Below are 17,252 nucleotides of genomic sequence, written 5' to 3'. Positions count from 1 at the left end.
TCTCGTGTTCTCTAATTTTTTATAATGTATGATCTACGTCTTGTGTAATCTTCTTTTAATTTGATATAGTTAATGACATTAGTTATATATATATATATATATATATATATATATATATATATATATATAAACGAACACACTCTCTTTCTCTCTTTATCATATTTTGTGACGTCAACTTTAAGATGTGCCAACCTTATGAACGTATACTCGGCTTGTGTCATGCTACAATTTTTTCCTCCTCTTTCTCTTCCCTTACTCCACTCCCTTTTGAACTTATTCTTGAAGTCAACCGAACACATATATACATTTATGTATATACACACATACGTACATGATATGTACGATATACATCCGTTTAAACATTTTTCAAGAAGGAGTTTACATTTTATTATAGTTTCATTAAAAAAAGTATATTTCAACACATGATTTATACAGATTTAAATATAATTATAATAAATTCATCTTTTAACTGCACCAAGTGCAACAAATTTTTGTAATTACATTAAATAGAAAGCCGAAGTGTGTGTTGAAAGCTGAACTAATAAATCCGTTCAACCAAATATTAGTATGAGAATTATTTTTACAAAAGTACATAACTGTATATAAATGCCCATGTATATACACATCTACATATATCTGAATAATTGGAATCTTGATTATTTTCTTTTTGTTTATCCTTTAACATAGATCCAAAAATTGCAATTATCGCATATGTACAATAAAATGTAATCTGGAACATATAATAAAAATATGATACAATTGGCACAAATATATGGATGGTAAAAAATATAAAAAATGATCATCATTACCATATTTTCCATTTCTATATACATATTGATACGCATAATACAGGGATGATTACAGATGACATTATATAAAGTACAAATAAGAAAGTGATTAACGATACTGAGGACAGTGTTGTTTTATTATCGATTTCGAAATATCTGCATGACCTATAATTAAAAGAAAGATATATTAGAATGAATTTATTAATGAAATTGTTGGAACTATTAAATGTAATTCTTACCAAGTTGTAATTCTATATACAATGCTAACATTATTACATGTATAGGCACATCACAATCTGCACCTTTTGATAACCATACCTATAATGTTCAATATCATTAATTAATATATAAAATTTCATATGACAAGCTTACCTAAACTATATCACAAAATAGTCCAAAATAAACCAATATGATATAAATTATTTTATTCACCTGTTTTAATGTTTCACCAGATTTATCAAGTTCACCACGTATAGCATAAGCAACTGCTAAGTTATAACGAAGAACTGCAACACCTGTAGGAACAGTTGTTGGATACCATGCTGTAACATAGAAGTATAATTTACTGTGTAAAATCTGATATAATCAGCACATTATTTTATAAATCATAAATATATCTTACAAAGTGTAAATAAAGATATTTTGAAAATATTTTACCTTTCACAGGTTTCAAAACAACTTCTTCAATTTTTTCTTTATCCTTATCCTGAATTTCAGGAATAGAAACAAAAGTATTTAAATCTTGTATATTTTCTGGCTTTAAATATTCGATTGCTTCATTAATTTTATCCATGAAAATCAAACTTTCAGCAGCATACAAATTACCAAGCATTCTATATGCTCCAGGTACTTTATTGAGATTTAATAATGCTTTGGCATGTTCTAATGCAACAATATAATCTCCAAGACATAAAGATACATATGCACTTGCAGCCAAGACATTGATCTTTAAATTCAATGCTTCTATCATCATTGCTTGAGATATCAAGGTGGAGTTCTGACTATCTACATATAGATGAATGACTTATATAATTTGATCATTGATATTAGAATATATAAATAAATACTGAAAATATTTATACTCAGATTATGTCCAGGTGTCAATGCTAATGAAACTGTTTGAGGATTTGTAATTGTTGCCATAGATAAATTCAATTCACTATTATTAGGTAATAAAAATAAAGCATTCTTCAAACATAATAATGCAAATTCTAAAGTAGGCTGTGGCATGGCATAAGATAAACCTTCTGTATGATATTTTGTATCTTTTGAAAGTGATGATGTTAAGACTATCTTTCTATGCATTCCAGAACCTATAAATTTCTGAACTAAATCTTTACGTCGTTTAGGTATATTAAAATCGACTTCATTTGTCTGAAAAGAAAGATAAGCTTTTACTTTAAATTTCATTCAAATATATATGCTTATAAAAAATTACTTGCCGATTACACGTACTGGTTTATGACAATAGATACAACATTCAGCCATCCTTAACCAGAGTTTAGGACTATTATGTAACCTTTGTGCAGCCTCCGTAAAACAGTCAAAAGCTTTTGACGCTTGACCAGCATGTAAATATGATATACCCAGACTATACATTAATTCATAATGTTTATTTCCACCAAGTGTGTACAATGATTGTGAAGATAAAGGATCTTAAAAAGATATTTTATTATTTGCGTTTATCAAAAAAATGTAATGTGATATAAATTACTATATTTACCAGTATCTTTTATTTGTACACTCTCTACAGCACTTTTATTTTCTTGTAAAGCCTTTTGTAAATAAAAACATGCTAAATTTGGTTTACCCATGGCAAGATGTATACATGCCATGTTATTGTAATATAAGACTGCAGAAAATTTTCCACAAGATCTAGAAGAGAAAATATTAATATTAATATAAAGCATCAATATATAGAAATTAAAATATGAGATAAATTGTAAAAATACTAACTTGAAATCTAAATTTTCTGTTGTAAGTGAATTTAATAACTTAATAGCTTTTTTATAATTTCCTTTCAAATATTCCAAATTTGCTTTCAAACATAATGTTGATATATTCTTGAAAAATATTAAGTAAATATTTTATATATAATAAAATAAGAAAATATATATTATTATAATTATAATTATTTTGATACATATATAATCTTACTATTGGAGTTCCTAAAGAAACCAATGTCTTCCATTCCCGCTTACATAATTTTAATTGATGTGTTAAAAGGTATATTCTAGCTTTGCATTTTAATAATTTCATTTTAAATAAATCTGTAACTGTATCATTACTATCTCTCTTCTGTTCTTTCTGTTCTTTTACAACTTTCATTACACCTTCTTTATCTACTGACGCAATCTTAGAATTATCCGTTGAAATAAATTGACTTTCAATATAATTTATTAGCGACAATGCTGCGTCAGGCTGCTCTGTTATTATATGTAATTCAATTAGAAGTAAACAAACTTTATGTGCTAAATTTTCTTCTAAAACATTAAAAGAAATTTAGAGTCATTTTCATCCTTGTAAATCAATTTATATAGTACTTAAGATAACTTTATTATATATACCCATTGGTTCAATATAAGCAAATAATCTATTCATTATTTGTAATGCTGCAGTATAATGTCCTGTATGGTATAACAAAACTGCTTGATTATATCTCATTACACATTTTTCAACATCGTCTATAGCATCACCCAAATCTGTTGTAGACATTTGTCCACATATCGCATTCAAACTTTTTCTCATCAATTCTGTCTTTTTCAAATCACTTTTATAATATTCTACCACAACTTTATTGTGCATTACTTTGAGATCCTTTGGCCTAAGAGTTTCCAATTTATTCAAATAATTTAAACAAGATGTATATGAACCTTTTTGAAATTCGAATAATGCATTTTGGGCTAATTCACGTTCTTGTTCTGTTATTACTGCTTGTCCAATATCTTTACTTTGCACTTCAGATATTTCAGCCATCGTAATATAATGAAAAGTACGAAAATTTTACTATAACATAAAAATGATTTAAAAAAACGTCAATCACAATAAAATCAGTATTTTCTATAATAACATAATATACATTCTGTTACTAACATTTATTTCTGCTAAATAGGTTAACTGTGTCTGTATTCGTTTCACTACGTAATAACTGCCCTTTGTCATTGATACTACCAGGTGTGAACAGTGACGTATAACTTAGGTTACTTAAGGGGTCAAATATATTTACATAATTTATTATTTCTATATTATTAATAATCTTTAAATATATAATAAACAATAATCAGGAAACATGTTTTAAAAAATTGATGTATAAATTATGATTATTTTTAAGAACAATAAATCTACTCAATAACATAATTTTTAATTTAAGGTGTAACAATGTAGATTTAACAGTTATAAAAATATAATTACATATAATGAATATAATATATATCAGTATATAATAATAATAATATACTGATAATAAATTTATTTAACATTATTATTGATTATAGTATATACATAGCATGATTTAAACATAATGTAAAATAAATATAAAACTTATCAAGGATCAAATATATTAAGGTAATATTAAAAGAACATATAAAAAATATTTGTGCATATAATATAATTGTACACAAATTACATACATATATATGTGTGCAAATATTTTTACTTATCATATTTCAACATTATCCAAGTATAGGAATATGATTTCAGTAAATGAAAGTATTATATAAATTAATAAATTTTGCATATTAAATCATTCTTTTATCTGTCTTTTATTTTTACATAAATTAATAGACCTTTTATGGATAATTAAATGGTGTATGCTTTATCGGTAATGTTATCAACAATCTTACAGGGAAGCACAAGTTTCTTAAGTTACTACCATAAAGAAGTCATGATATTTTCAAATAATCTGTTTATAAAGATATTTTTATGTAACAAAATATCATATCTTGTATCATCATTATATTTCACAGTGTTGGTTTAGATATTATTAAATGCGATTCGATTGAATACAATTTCCAATGTTTCCGTCATGATGTGAATCTATAAATCAATACTCCTACGATAGTAACAGCAGCCCCACCAATTAAACTCCAAACAAGTTTATTGGAAGTGTCGTTTTTATTTTTCTTTTTCATAGTTGTATTATTAATTTTATGTATTCCAAGCATCTTACGATAAAGATTTTTTTCATGTTGTACATCTTTCACACTTTTTTCTTTTAAAATTGCTAATTCTTGTTGAATAACTTTTGATTCTGGTTCTAACTTTGCAGCCTGAAGAAAAGTAGTATAAGCTAAAGAATGTTCTCCTTTAAGATGCAAGATTCTTCCTGTGGATATAAAGTATATATTTTCACTAATGTATGAAATCATTTAAATTCTAACATCTAAACTTGAATTCAATGTAAATTGATACTATTTTTATAAAGTTGTAATTAATATTACCTTTTCTAAATAATGCTTTTATATTTAATGGTTGACATGCTAAAACATTTTCTACACTTTTTAATGCTGCATCATACGCTTGAGTTTTTATTTGTGCTGCAGTTAAGTTATTAAATACTTTCATACGATCTTCTAATAAAGACTGCAATTCCGTGTCAGTAATAGATTCATCAACTTCATCAAAAGGAGTCTCTCTATGATTCTTTAGAGGAAACAAAAAATCTAGAGCTCTTCTGTAGCATTGAATTGCATTTGTTGGTTCATCTCGTGCAAACCACCAATTACCACGTTCTCGTTTTTTATTTCTGTATAGTAATAAATGTTATATGTTAAAATTTTTTATTTCTATAAAGATTAAAGATCAAACTAATCATAATAATAACAATCACCCAATTTCTTTTCTTTGATCGACGCTAAGATGGTCTATATGTGTTTCTAATTCAACTGATTTTACTTCAACAGTATACCAAATAGTAGCATTAGATGGAATATTAGGTTCTTTTCCTAAAGTACCATAAGCAAACCTTGAAGCAACTTCCACTTCTGCGATTTCATTTACTTTCATTAGCATAATTGCTAAATCTAAACCCTACACATACATTAAAAAGCATATTTTTTACATTTATAATGAAAAATATTTAATGGAAAATTTAGTTAATTATAAGAATAAGATACATTACCTGAATAACTTCAATATCACCTAATTGTATAGTAATATTTTCATATTCTTCTACTATCGTACCATCTTCAAGTTTGCCAATAATTTTCAATGTACAATAATCAGTTCTACAAGGTCTTATTCCATTCTGTCCTTCTCTTATAACTTTTTTTTTTAATTGTCCATTACCAAGTATATCAATCCACTCATTTGTAGGATGATCAGATAAAGCTGCTTTAGTTAATAGATCTTTTGGATCAACATCAAAATTTAAATCTTCACGAATAAAATCAGCCTGAGTGTTTCCTTTTTGTAATTCTATGTTATCCATCTCTACAAAGTAAAATTATACAATCACATTTATTGTAACATAACAAAATTTTCAGCACATTTATACATTTAATGATTCCATATTCATGATCTCACAACGTTACATGAGTCATGAAAATTCGAAGGTTATTATTACAAAAAAAAAAAAGAAAAGAAAAAACTACATTAAGAAAAGAGAATAGAAATAAATAACTCATATAACAATAAACTTAAAAAACAAAACATTAATATAATTGATAAAAAAAATACAAATTCATGTGATCAATAATAAAATATAAGAAGTATGATCAGTATGTATTATAATTTTTTTAAATCAAGAGAATAAAATAATATAACCGTTATTTATACCTTAATATTTTAAAAGATATGAACATTCAAGAAAGTTCTCTAAAATATTTGTATTTTTTCACATTTAAATGTATAATACGTGGACTACCGGCAGAATGGGTTTATACCTTGAAATTAGGCGATGTAGTAAAATCGATAATCGAATTTTCATCAAGAACTTTTCTTTCTTTCGATTATGTAAGATCGCATAAGATAGAGACGAAGAATGCCAAACAGATTAATAGTTTTAGTCACTGTTTTTCGTACGATGTGAAAAACAGAACTTCATTATCATTGCAAAGATAAGCGAAAGAAATATATTTATAATAATAGTTGTTCTTTTTCTTTATAATTTGTATCCATTTATGGGTACATATATTTACAAATATATATTTTGTTATCCAACTTAATTAATTAATATTCTTTCTAAACAATTTTAATATTTTATACAATCATAATTAAAATTTATAAAATATGAAAATTATTTTAATTACAACGATAATATTTTAATCAGAGGAATTCTATCGATAAAGTCAGGGGTGCCTGTTTTTTAGCGTACTGTATTGCATTACTAAATGAAGAGACCAATGAAATGTACCCACATTACTTGCACCTGCGCGTGCGCAGTGGTGCGCATTTCAAGTCTTGATGGTTCATTCAACTTCACCGTTGACTACATATAATTTAGTCATCTATGAACGACAGTTGTTCGTCGAACGTCTTTGTTCCATAAGTCGAAATTGTCGACGACATATCGCACAAATTGCAATGAGGATAATTCTACTTCTTAGCCTTGTGGCTATAATTTTTGGCTTGGCTGTTCATGCAGAGGATAAGGCAGCAAAGGGACCAAAAGTAACAGATAAGGTAAGTGGATTCATGATAAAGTAATGATCATATCAATAATGATAATACCTGTAGAATTTTTTTATTCATTCGATTTTCTAATATATTTAGGTATGGTTTGACATCCAAATTGGTGGTAAAGATGTTGGAAGAATTGAAATTGGTCTTTTTGGAAATACAGTCCCAAAAACAGTACAGAACTTTGTTGAACTTTCTAAGAAACCTGTTGGAGAAGGCTACAAAGGAAGTAAATTTCATAGAGTTATAAAAGAATTTATGATTCAAGGAGGCGATTTTACAAAAGGAGATGGAACTGGAGGTTAACTAAATTTTTTTCCTTTGTCAAAAAAAATATATAAATCATATTTTTATAATAATACTTTAATATATTATTTAATTATCTTGTTAGGACATAGTATTTATGGTGCCAGATTTGCTGATGAGAATTTCAAGTTAAAGCATTATGGTGCTGGATGGTTATCAATGGCAAATGCTGGAAAAGATACTAATGGTTCTCAATTTTTCATTACTACTGTACAAACTCCGTGGTTAGATGGCAGACATGTTGTGTTTGGGAAAATACTCAAAGGAATGGTATGTGATGATCTAAAAAACTATAATATTAAATGCATAAATTGTACCAATTTTAATATATGTCTAATATTTTTATATAGGATATAGTAAAAAAAATAGAAGCTGTATCTACCGATAGTCGAGATAAACCAACAGAGGATGTTGTTATTAGTAACAGTGGATCAGAAGTAGTAACAGAACCATTTGGAGTTTCTAGAGATGATGCAACTGAATAAATATCAATTTGTGTACAAAATATGCAAGGGTCTATGCTAACAATATAATTTTAATCACTGTACTATATTCCAATTATATATAATTTCATACATAAATATTACTTCCCATTATAAAACAATTTTATAAATATGTGTATATATTTACACAGATACTTCTCCATTTGTATGACTAATAAATGAATGTAATTTGTTTAAACAATTGTTTTTTATTTTCTTACTCATATAGATGATATATATACATACATATGTACATACATACATACATACATATATATATATATATATATATATATATATATCTATGATAGTTTAATTTTAATCAATTAGTACTACTAAATCATTAAACTATTAGCAATTTATATAGAATATGACATTTTCTAATAATTGATCTTTTGTATTCTAACTCTGAAGAACAGTGATATTAAAGCAGTGAAAGCACTTTGCTATGCTATAAGTTCGTGACATTCTCACGGTCATTTCACATCGTATACGTTCGAATGAGAAGATAGACGACTCGTAGTTGAATTATGCAATAAAAAATATAAAAAAGATACATAAGTGTTCAAATAAATTAATTGATTAATATTGACACTTGAATTTTAAGTAAATTAAGATGAGTTTTAGAAATTGTCACGATCAGTCCGTTTTATTCACCCTTGTCTGCATTGGTTTATACCAATCTTCATATAAATGACTAACGTACCAATCATCTTATATTTAATTTAAACCTAGTCTTTTGTAATCCAACTTTGAAGAATAGTGATATTGAAAGCGTAAAAGTACTATAAAATAAGAAAGTTCGCGATATTCTCACGTTTATTTTATATTGTATACGTTCGAACTAAAAGATGTGTGAGTGTAATTGAGTAATGCAGTAAAAAATGTATAAAAGATAAATAAGTGTTTTTTTAAATGAATTAATTTATGTTGACAGTTGAATTTCAAATAAATTAAAATGAGTTTTAGAAACGGTCATGATCAGTCCGTTATATTTATGATCGTCTTCACTACTCTGCATCAATCTTCATATAAATGACTAACGTGCCAATAATCTTAAAATATAGTTAAGAATATGTTCATGATATTTTAAAATACATCGTTGTTAAATTATTTAAATTTTGTGAAAAATGTTGAAAAAGTCAGAACTAATAATTAATAAACCTCGAAATCTTTGACATGTGTAAAATAGTACGAAAAGGTTAACGTAAATCGGTGAAATGTATGATACTATTTTAAAATTTGATTGAAATTCATTTCCAAAACAGATAGTATTATATATATATTTACACACACACACACACACATAAATATATAATAAAAAATGATTCTTCTAAAGTCTGTTTTATTCTACTGTTCAGTAGTCACATTATTTTTATTTTTATTATTATTATATATTCTGGGGGGTGTGCGATACATTACTGATTTTGAAGAAAATACTTGTGAAATGACTTATATGTTTGAATATCCGCAATATGTGGTATGTATATTGGATTAAAATACACTATTTTATAAAGAATTAATATGCTGTTTTTTGTTTATTTATTCTAATATAGAGGATTGCTTTGGATGATAATATAGAGAACAAATATCCACGATTTGGATTGTACGCATATGGTGAAGGTTTTCTTACAGAAAAATTAAGAAGAATGTATTTCACAGGAATACCTGTTCTTTTTATCCCTGGAAATGCAGGATCTCATGAACAAGGTAACTTGTAATTTTTTTTAACAATGATTATCATTTATTATTTTTCTATTTGTATATATTTTTGTTTGCATATGTAGTAAGGTCTATTGCATCTGTCAGTTTAAGAAAAAGTCAGAAAGATCGAACACCCTTTCACTTTGACTTCTTTACCGTATCATTGGGTAAAGATTATTCTGCTTTATATGGAGGTATGTATAATGTGTTATATCAGAAGATATAGTTGATGTTATTTATTTTGTAAAATAAATAGTATAAAAAATGCATGCATTTACAATATAAATAGTAATGATGTAATTTTTAAATAAAAGGTGTATTGATGGAAGAAACTATGTATGTTGCCCATTGTATAAACAAAATTTTAAGTCTGTATAAAGGAAACATGAATAATGTTGTACTTATTGGTCATTCTATGGTAATTATAAATATATATTTTTAATAAAAAATGAAAATTAAAAGAATAATTATCTAAAGAATAATTATCTTTATTTTCAGGGAGGAATCATAGCCAAAGGAGCTGTTTTATTAGTTCCAAATGCAAATCCGAGTACTGTCAGTATTATTATCAACTTGGCAACCCCTTCTATGCCATCGCTAGTGTTTGATAATACTTTTGCCACTTATTATTATAATTTAGAGAAAAAAGCAAACCAAATTAAAGATGCTGGGATAACGGTGGTATCAATTGCTGGAGGGCCAAGAGACATTGTTGTACCAGCAAATCAAGCCATAGATCCTATAGCAGATATAAATATTCTTACTACAAGTATACCAGATGTTTGGAAATCTACTGATCATCTTTGTATTTTATGGTGCAAGCAATTAGTGCTCTCTATAGTGAGATTTTTATTTGATAGTGTTGATTATACACAAAAACCAGCTCGAATTTATAATGACCCTGCTCGTAAATTGGAAGCCTTATCTTATCATTTTTTACATGTAAGGAACATTTGTATTGATATGTTTAATATTTATGAAAGGGAGATATAGTGATTTATTATCTTTGTAGCGAAGTTCAGGAAAAAGATTATATCATTTTAAAGAAAAATTTAATTTTGATAAAAATGGCGAATGGATAGAAAATATACAAAGGCAATACACATGGGAGAGTAAAGTTAACAGTTCTAGAAAAGCTTCTACATATTTAATGATTAGACTCACAGATCCACGTGATCACTTGACAATTGAGACAATAAACTTAGAAACAAAAGATTGGCTCTTCGCTTGTTCTGCATCAAATTTGCAAGGCTATTCGAGAGTGTGGTTGGTACAATAATTATATAATAATTAAGATATAAGTATATATTAACATTAAAGCATTCAACCATTTATTTTTTAAATATTTACTTGTTTTTAGTGATTGGGGCTGGAATCTTACAAATAGGACAAGGATGGCTCCAGATCATTTACACAAACTCAGACGTGTTGTTGACTTAGATACACAAGAAATTAAATATCCACATGTGACACATATTGTTATTAGAATGACTTCAGAAGATTTAGAAAACAATGTTATAGTTACTATTGATGGATACTCTCATGAAAAAAGAATTTTGCCTATTAAAAGTAGGAATTGGGTTATTGCAAAACTTTTTAATTCTGATTTATCTGGTTTGATAAATTTTGCACCTGGACAAACAAGATATTATGTAACTCTAGATAAAATAAATGTAATAGATGTAGAGCTTAAAAATATTGAATGCAAGAATATTAAAGGACCAGTTCACACTAGTATTGAATTATTAGAATCATGGAATTCTGGCACTAGTCAAACTATATTTTTAAGTGAAATGTAAGTGAATTTTTTTCCTAGAAGTTTTAATCCAGAATTATCTGCATATCACATTTGTTTTACAGAGATAATGGACCCAAAACTATGAAAGTACAGACGCATTACAACTATAATACCAATAGTTCTGCAATCTTAAGGATGACTTTAGAACCGAAATGCGCATACAAATTTAACATCAAAGAAGGTGGCATAATAGATCAGATTTCTTGTTTAGTGCGAGATCGCTGGTCTATTCTTTATACAATTATCATAAGTTTACTCTTAATAATAATATCGTTGCGAATAGATAGCGATAAAAATATGACTCCACCATTAATTGTTACAATAGCTTTATGTATCTATTTTGGTCTTGTTTTTGAAAGTTGTGTGGCTTTGAGCATCATTTGTCTATTTGCTATTGGTACATGTTGTTCTGTTATTTTCCTTGGTTCATTGGCACATGGTATAGCTGTAAGGTAAGATTATATTTATTTATTTATTATAAAATTATTATATTTTACTAGTTTTTGTAGTACATTCTTACATTCAATTACAGGTTTCTAGCACGTGCAATAGCATTTTCAATAACATGGGCTGACTGGTTACTTGGTGGATTGAATCAGTTGCCATTCTTCACAACAATTCTTGTCATATCTTTAGTTCCAGCAACATGTGGAGCATTGTCTATGATTATCTCAGTATTTTTGCACTTTTTAAAATTAACGAGAATGTATGAAGATTATTTAGAAGAATTATTAATGTCTTGTTTACAACATTTTACCTTTGGTAGAGTTTTTAGGAATAGAACAAGAACAGATATTACAAACACCAATGAAAATACTCAGCAAAAAATAGTGGATTATATGATTCTTTTTATTTTATGGAGTTTCGTTGCTATTTCTGCTATGCCATCTGTTCTTGTATGGGCAAAAAATTTCAGGTCAGTTAACTTTCTATTAATATTTTAATCACTTGATTGTTATAATATTAAAATTAAAAATGAAATATTTTTATAGTTATAGTACACGATTATTAACAGAAGACTCTATACTGCTTGTTAGTTGGGAAATTCTAGCTGTATGCAGCACTCTTGAACTTGTACAAATGTCTTCCAAATCTTCAGAATCATGGATATTAAGCAATATATTACGTTTTTTAAGTTGGATTATGCTTTCCACAGCAGCGACTGTTCGTCCATCCTTTTATCAATGGTTTATACCACCTTTTGTGGCATTAATTATAGCTATTCTCTCTCTTCATTGTATCATTACTAAGAGATTAAACTCATAACATTAAATGAGTAGATGAAATATTTATGAAGGAAATAAAGAAATTTGAACTGCATCATAAAATAAATGATTTTACTTGTTATTCGTGAAAAAAATTAGATATACATATTCGATAATCAAACTTATGTAATCTATGAGTGCATAAAGTAGTAACATGTTGATTCTAATATACAGATATTTTTAAATTGAGCATACCTATACACAATAAATAATCCTATTTATATATAAACTGTCAAAGAAGTTTTATAAGTATTTTTCATTGACTTTCCATCAAAGTATATGTATACAATTTACAAATAATGTAGTAAAAAGTCAGTTTAACTTAAAATCAAATTATTTTAAAGTATTGGATGTCTATTTTTCCATCTGATAGAAATGACGCAATATGCACATACAAAGAATAATGCTTATTCCCAAAAGTAATAATAAATCATATACTGACAATATATTTTAGTGTTTTATACGAACCAAATGTAAGAAGTATAGCAATATATTGTATTAACACATTAATAATACAATGCCCATTCATTTTCTTGAAGAAAAGTATCCACCACTTCTTTCATAGCTAAATTTGGAATCAATTGGTCTTGTGTTAATCGAACACGTGTAACTGGATCAAAATGTCCCACCCTTTGTAAGTGTTCTTCAATATCTTTTCGTTCATAAGTAATTCCACTAGGTGTTATGACAGGTTCTTGAAGTATTTCAAAACTAATTTTCCCACATAAGTAATCTGGTACTTCTCTTTTCTATTAAGATTAATATTGGTATTAATGAGGCTAGATTTACATGAAGAAATAGCATATGAATTATAATAATGAACAATAATATAAACTGACCCTTCTTCTGTCATCTACTTTAGCAAATAAATCATTAAGATGAGCTGTACAAATATCTCGTTTTTCTTCTATTTCTTCTTTTCTCCTAGCCAAATCACTACCCGATGCATCTGTTCCAGATTTATTGTCTCCATCTTTTATGACTTCTTGATCATTTAAAGCAGTTAATTTGCGTTCTGCATCCTCAGCTAATAATTGATTTAAATATGTCTGAAGTTCAATGTCTTGTGCAATCCTCTGTTCTTCCCTCAACTGAAAACGGCGTTTGCGTGCTTGCCTCAAGACACTGGTAATGTCGTCCCCATAATTTAATTTCTGTTCCTTGGCCAAGTCCACCGCTATGCCATTGTCATTTAGCATAGTTAATCATTTTCAAAATAATATTAGTATCATTCTAATAATAATTAATTTGATGACAGTAGCATCTAGTGTCTAGAAGAGTTGTGCAAGATAGCCAAATAATAGGAACCAAGCAACAATGCAACTTATTGTATTTTACCTCAAAATTCAATGGACATATTCCTACCATTTACAGATGAATTATGCGTAGTCACAATGCTCCATGCAACCGTGTCAGATCCGGAATAATATTAGTTATAATAATATAAGAAAATATGGTAAATAATATAAGATTCTGAAGATTCTATCGTTTAATGAAGATTTTTAATTAAATATTTAAATATTATTAAAAACTAAGGTATTATAAATTTTTCACTGTGCTTTAAAAATAGTTTAATAACTGTCACCATATTATATTCTATTAAAATTATTATTATTATTCTAGCATATGGAATAAATTGAAATAAGCAAATATTTAAGCTGAAAATATATTAACCTTTTCCAAGCTCTATTATATTTTGTAAATTTAATAAATACCAGTTACCATTATTAGATAAAAACATACCTCTTTGTAAATGTTTGACAGCTTCATCATAAAGTTCCGATTCAAGTAGAGCTAAACCCAAGAAAAAGTGTCCTTTTACAGAACAAGGATCTATATCCAAAGCTCTTCTACAATCCTGACACGATGATTCCCAACGCTTCAATTTTAGATGGCACAAAGCTCGATTTGTGAAGTATAATGCTTGAGTTGGATTCTTTATCTGAAGAAATAAAATGCAATCGTAACTGATCTGCACATATTTGAGGTATCACTCACAATTGCTTTTGTATAACAGTTTGCAGCATCTTCATATTTATGAAGACTGAAAAGACGATTGCCTTGCTCCTTTAATTCCTTGTCTGATAAATTTGCAGTGGAATACATCTTGCTCATGGTGATAATTTGTTATGTGTCACAATGGACACAACGCCGAGAATGTATTAAAATTCTATAAATGCGTACGCAAAAATACAAATAAATATACTATAAAAGAAAAAATGTGCCACAATATTTTAACCTCAAATCTACATACGTTTCTTTACTTTTCACTTTTATGTGTGTTTAATTTGCAAAAGAAGTATCATTTCTCGCTTATCTCACTCTATGTATATGATTTTTTAAAACAATCTTATAAATATCGATAACAGATATTAGACTATTTGTTAAATACGTATGTACGTCTGTCCCCAGGATCCTTTAGCTGTATATAAAAAGTGTTACAAATTTTAGTTCGGTAGACAAACATCTAGATGACGCAACTACTCGGTCAGTACAATATATTTATTTATACGATGTGACGAGTAAATGTAATTACACTTTAAAGCTTATATAGATGTATGTGGATTGAAATAATGAATTATTTAAATGAATAAGTTCAAATTTGTAATACTAACTTTTCAATATCCAAGCTGACCGAGTTTATATCACTTGTCGAAGTATCACGAATCATCACGTATTTGTGTTGTTTACATTGGTTAGATTTTGATTATTAAATTATTCTTATGAAATTACTGTTCATTAGCAATCTATATACTATTGTTGGACGTATGTACTATACATTATTTAAATAAAAGTTGAATAATCGAAAGAATTAATTAAATAAATCAATTATAGTACAGACTAAGAAAGCTATGATGTTACCTCGTCGACGTTCAGCGATGAAATATTGTCAAGATCGTACAATTTCCCACTTCTATTGTTATTTATTTTACTAATTAAAAATAATTCTCTATCAATTTGAAATTTTCTCTTATCAAAAATGAAAATTATTTTATATTCAGTATGTATTAATAATACGTGACGTTTAAACAAATACATTTGGAAACGTTAAAGAAAAAAGTGAAAAATTTTTTACTTTAATGCAAAACTAGCGAAAAATTTATTACTCGATTTCAATAATAAAAATGTATAAAATATGTGATAATTCTAATCGCGTACGCGTGACAATGTGAGATCGGAGACGGAATGTTACCTCTATGTCTTAGTTTTTTAAATCTATATTATTATTATATAAGAGCATTTTGAGTGACAATATGGTAAAATTAAAATATGACTAAGAGCCATACTCGAAGGATTCTGTTGAACCTTCGAAAATAACTCAATAGCCTAACAGTTGCCCTCTTGAGCGACAGTTTGTGGGGGCCTTTTCGGCATATAACTTCTTTGCTTCGTGCCCTAATCATTTCTATAGAATATTCGATAACTATCGTTAATATCAGAAGATTAAAACCATCCTTTACTCTACAAAGTGAAAAAAAAAAAAACTGATCTAACGCAACTCTAAAGCCATCCTGAAACGAAAAATCGAGAAAGTATAGAGACAGAAACGAGAATTAGTATATTAATTGCTGAAATTTCCTAAGCTAAAAATTGATTAATTTATTTTAGGATCTACGAGGAGTGATTGTACAAGTCTCTTTTTCTTTTATCAATGACTATTGAAATTTTTCTTTTATCAATAAAATTGATTAATCTTTATTTAAAAATGTAATGAAAAATCATTGAAGACTCCTTCTTACGAGCGATTATTCTAATTATTAGAAAAAAATTTATATAATTTCGCTTGTAATTTAGAGATCACCCATCGCGAATGTCTTCTTGCTCATTGTTTATTAGAAGTCGTAAATATCAATATTATTTTGGCGAGAGAAACTATTTAACATTTCAAATAATAATAAGTAACAAGAAGACTCTATCCTGATCTAATAAATAAATCAAAAAATAAGAAATCATTCACGAGTAAATCTCCGAAGAAATTTACTCGTGGTATTCAAAATGCTTTTTTACTGATTAATTACAACCGATCACTCATGCCGATTCGGACCTTTCGTCCTCGACATAATTGAGTGATCGGAGGGACTTAAAAATTCACTCACTACTTAAGAAGTTCTGCGACGGCTCCAAAACACTCGTCCGCGATTTAGGTCGAAATTGAGGGTGGATGATTCGTAGTTGGTTGAAAATGAGGTAGGTCGACATCGAAGTTGGTCGAAATCCTCTTCAGTGATGCACTGATTCTAATTCGCGGTAGTTATTTATTAACGGACGATCACTGACTTTATTTCGCGAA

The 17,252-nt window shown here is 27.5% G+C and overlaps 5 protein-coding genes across 7 annotated transcripts; 2 read left to right on the top strand and 3 right to left on the bottom strand.

Annotated features, from left to right (window-relative positions):
- Positions 1 to 394: 394 nt before the first annotated feature.
- Positions 395 to 4,065, bottom strand: LOC122638016 (CCR4-NOT transcription complex subunit 10). 2 transcript variants are annotated; one of them, XM_043830620.1, is made up of 12 exons: positions 3,882 to 4,065; positions 3,356 to 3,794; positions 2,946 to 3,271; positions 2,745 to 2,851; positions 2,512 to 2,663; positions 2,244 to 2,443; positions 1,871 to 2,162; positions 1,446 to 1,793; positions 1,221 to 1,330; positions 1,028 to 1,106; positions 810 to 953; positions 395 to 730 (listed from the first exon to the last, which is right to left on the bottom strand). In XM_043830620.1, exons 2-11 carry the CDS (start codon positions 3,762 to 3,764, stop codon positions 898 to 900), a joined length of 2,079 nt encoding a protein of 692 aa, XP_043686555.1. In that variant the 5' UTR covers positions 3,765 to 3,794; positions 3,882 to 4,065; the 3' UTR covers positions 395 to 730; positions 810 to 897. The 2 variants fall into 2 exon arrangements, with proteins under 2 accessions (XP_043686555.1, XP_043686556.1); XM_043830621.1 differs by lacking the exon at positions 3,882 to 4,065 and having other exon boundaries at positions 3,356 to 3,875.
- A 468-nt stretch (positions 4,066 to 4,533) lies between these two features.
- On the bottom strand, positions 4,534 to 6,932 carry LOC122637620 (peptidyl-prolyl cis-trans isomerase FKBP8). Of its 2 annotated transcripts, none has more exons than XM_043829855.1 (5): positions 6,671 to 6,932; positions 5,908 to 6,218; positions 5,617 to 5,816; positions 5,228 to 5,532; positions 4,534 to 5,112 (listed from the first exon to the last, which is right to left on the bottom strand). In XM_043829855.1, exons 2-5 carry the CDS (start codon positions 6,214 to 6,216, stop codon positions 4,811 to 4,813), a joined length of 1,116 nt encoding a protein of 371 aa, XP_043685790.1. In that variant the 5' UTR covers positions 6,217 to 6,218; positions 6,671 to 6,932; the 3' UTR covers positions 4,534 to 4,810. The 2 variants fall into 2 exon arrangements, with proteins under 2 accessions (XP_043685790.1, XP_043685789.1); XM_043829854.1 differs by having other exon boundaries at positions 6,564 to 6,931.
- Positions 6,933 to 7,167: 235 nt separating this feature from the next.
- Positions 7,168 to 8,393, top strand: LOC122637622 (peptidyl-prolyl cis-trans isomerase 5). The gene is made up of 4 exons (XM_043829857.1): positions 7,168 to 7,409; positions 7,500 to 7,707; positions 7,798 to 7,982; positions 8,063 to 8,393. The coding sequence occupies exons 1-4, from the start codon at positions 7,191 to 7,193 to the stop codon at positions 8,195 to 8,197; spliced, it is 747 nt and encodes a 248-aa protein (XP_043685792.1). The 5' UTR covers positions 7,168 to 7,190; the 3' UTR covers positions 8,198 to 8,393.
- A 178-nt stretch (positions 8,394 to 8,571) lies between these two features.
- Positions 8,572 to 13,855, top strand: LOC122637619 (GPI inositol-deacylase). The gene is made up of 10 exons (XM_043829852.1): positions 8,572 to 9,674; positions 9,751 to 9,904; positions 9,982 to 10,092; positions 10,213 to 10,316; positions 10,397 to 10,840; positions 10,911 to 11,164; positions 11,259 to 11,693; positions 11,759 to 12,148; positions 12,229 to 12,612; positions 12,689 to 13,855. Exons 1-10 carry the CDS (start codon positions 9,519 to 9,521, stop codon positions 12,960 to 12,962), a joined length of 2,706 nt encoding a protein of 901 aa, XP_043685787.1. The 5' UTR covers positions 8,572 to 9,518; the 3' UTR covers positions 12,963 to 13,855.
- LOC122637621 (E3 ubiquitin-protein ligase CHIP) lies at positions 12,618 to 15,595 on the bottom strand. The gene is made up of 6 exons (XM_043829856.1): positions 15,577 to 15,595; positions 15,216 to 15,383; positions 14,960 to 15,131; positions 14,705 to 14,903; positions 13,801 to 14,138; positions 12,618 to 13,710 (listed from the first exon to the last, which is right to left on the bottom strand). The coding sequence occupies exons 3-6, from the start codon at positions 15,074 to 15,076 to the stop codon at positions 13,468 to 13,470; spliced, it is 897 nt and encodes a 298-aa protein (XP_043685791.1). The 5' UTR covers positions 15,077 to 15,131; positions 15,216 to 15,383; positions 15,577 to 15,595; the 3' UTR covers positions 12,618 to 13,467.
- Positions 15,596 to 17,252: the final 1,657 nt, after the last annotated feature.

Source organism: Vespula pensylvanica, chromosome 2 (assembly GCF_014466175.1).
Source record: "Vespula pensylvanica isolate Volc-1 chromosome 2, ASM1446617v1, whole genome shotgun sequence".
Lineage (NCBI taxonomy): Eukaryota > Metazoa > Arthropoda > Insecta > Hymenoptera > Vespidae > Vespula > Vespula pensylvanica.
The sequence above is the reverse complement of the archived record's forward strand: the minus strand, read 5'-3'. Positions and strand labels throughout refer to the sequence as shown.

Excerpts from the sequence above, each read along its gene's own strand:
- LOC122638016 (XM_043830620.1), bottom strand. The coding sequence starts at position 3,764 with ATGGCTGAAATATCTGAAGTGCAAAGTAAAGATATTGGACAAGCAGTA. Across the intron at positions 1,331-1,445 it reads TGTTTTGAAACCTGTGAAAG|CATGGTATCCAACAACTGTT; the intron begins GTAAAATATTTT and ends TCTATGTTACAG. Across the intron at positions 954-1,027 it reads GTATATAGAATTACAACTTG|GTCATGCAGATATTTCGAAA; the intron begins GTAAGAATTACA and ends TTTTAATTATAG.
- LOC122637620 (XM_043829855.1), bottom strand. The coding sequence starts at position 6,216 with ATGGATAACATAGAATTACAAAAAGGAAACACTCAGGCTGATTTTATT. Across the intron at positions 5,817-5,907 it reads GTGATATTGAAGTTATTCAG|GGTTTAGATTTAGCAATTAT; the intron begins GTAATGTATCTT and ends ATGTATGTGTAG. Across the intron at positions 5,533-5,616 it reads GATCAAAGAAAAGAAATTGG|AAATAAAAAACGAGAACGTG; the intron begins GTGATTGTTATT and ends ATTACTATACAG.
- LOC122637622 (XM_043829857.1), top strand. The coding sequence starts at position 7,191 with ATGGTTCATTCAACTTCACCGTTGACTACATATAATTTAGTCATCTAT. Across the intron at positions 7,410-7,499 it reads GACCAAAAGTAACAGATAAG|GTATGGTTTGACATCCAAAT; the intron begins GTAAGTGGATTC and ends TAATATATTTAG. Across the intron at positions 7,708-7,797 it reads AAAAGGAGATGGAACTGGAG|GACATAGTATTTATGGTGCC; the intron begins GTTAACTAAATT and ends TTATCTTGTTAG.
- LOC122637619 (XM_043829852.1), top strand. The coding sequence starts at position 9,519 with ATGATTCTTCTAAAGTCTGTTTTATTCTACTGTTCAGTAGTCACATTA. Across the intron at positions 9,675-9,750 it reads TTGAATATCCGCAATATGTG|AGGATTGCTTTGGATGATAA; the intron begins GTATGTATATTG and ends ATTCTAATATAG. Across the intron at positions 11,165-11,258 it reads CAAGGCTATTCGAGAGTGTG|TGATTGGGGCTGGAATCTTA; the intron begins GTTGGTACAATA and ends ACTTGTTTTTAG.
- LOC122637621 (XM_043829856.1), bottom strand. The coding sequence starts at position 15,076 with ATGAGCAAGATGTATTCCACTGCAAATTTATCAGACAAGGAATTAAAG. Across the intron at positions 14,904-14,959 it reads ACTGTTATACAAAAGCAATT|ATAAAGAATCCAACTCAAGC; the intron begins GTGAGTGATACC and ends TTATTTCTTCAG. Across the intron at positions 13,711-13,800 it reads AAGTAGATGACAGAAGAAGG|AAAAGAGAAGTACCAGATTA; the intron begins GTCAGTTTATAT and ends TAATCTTAATAG.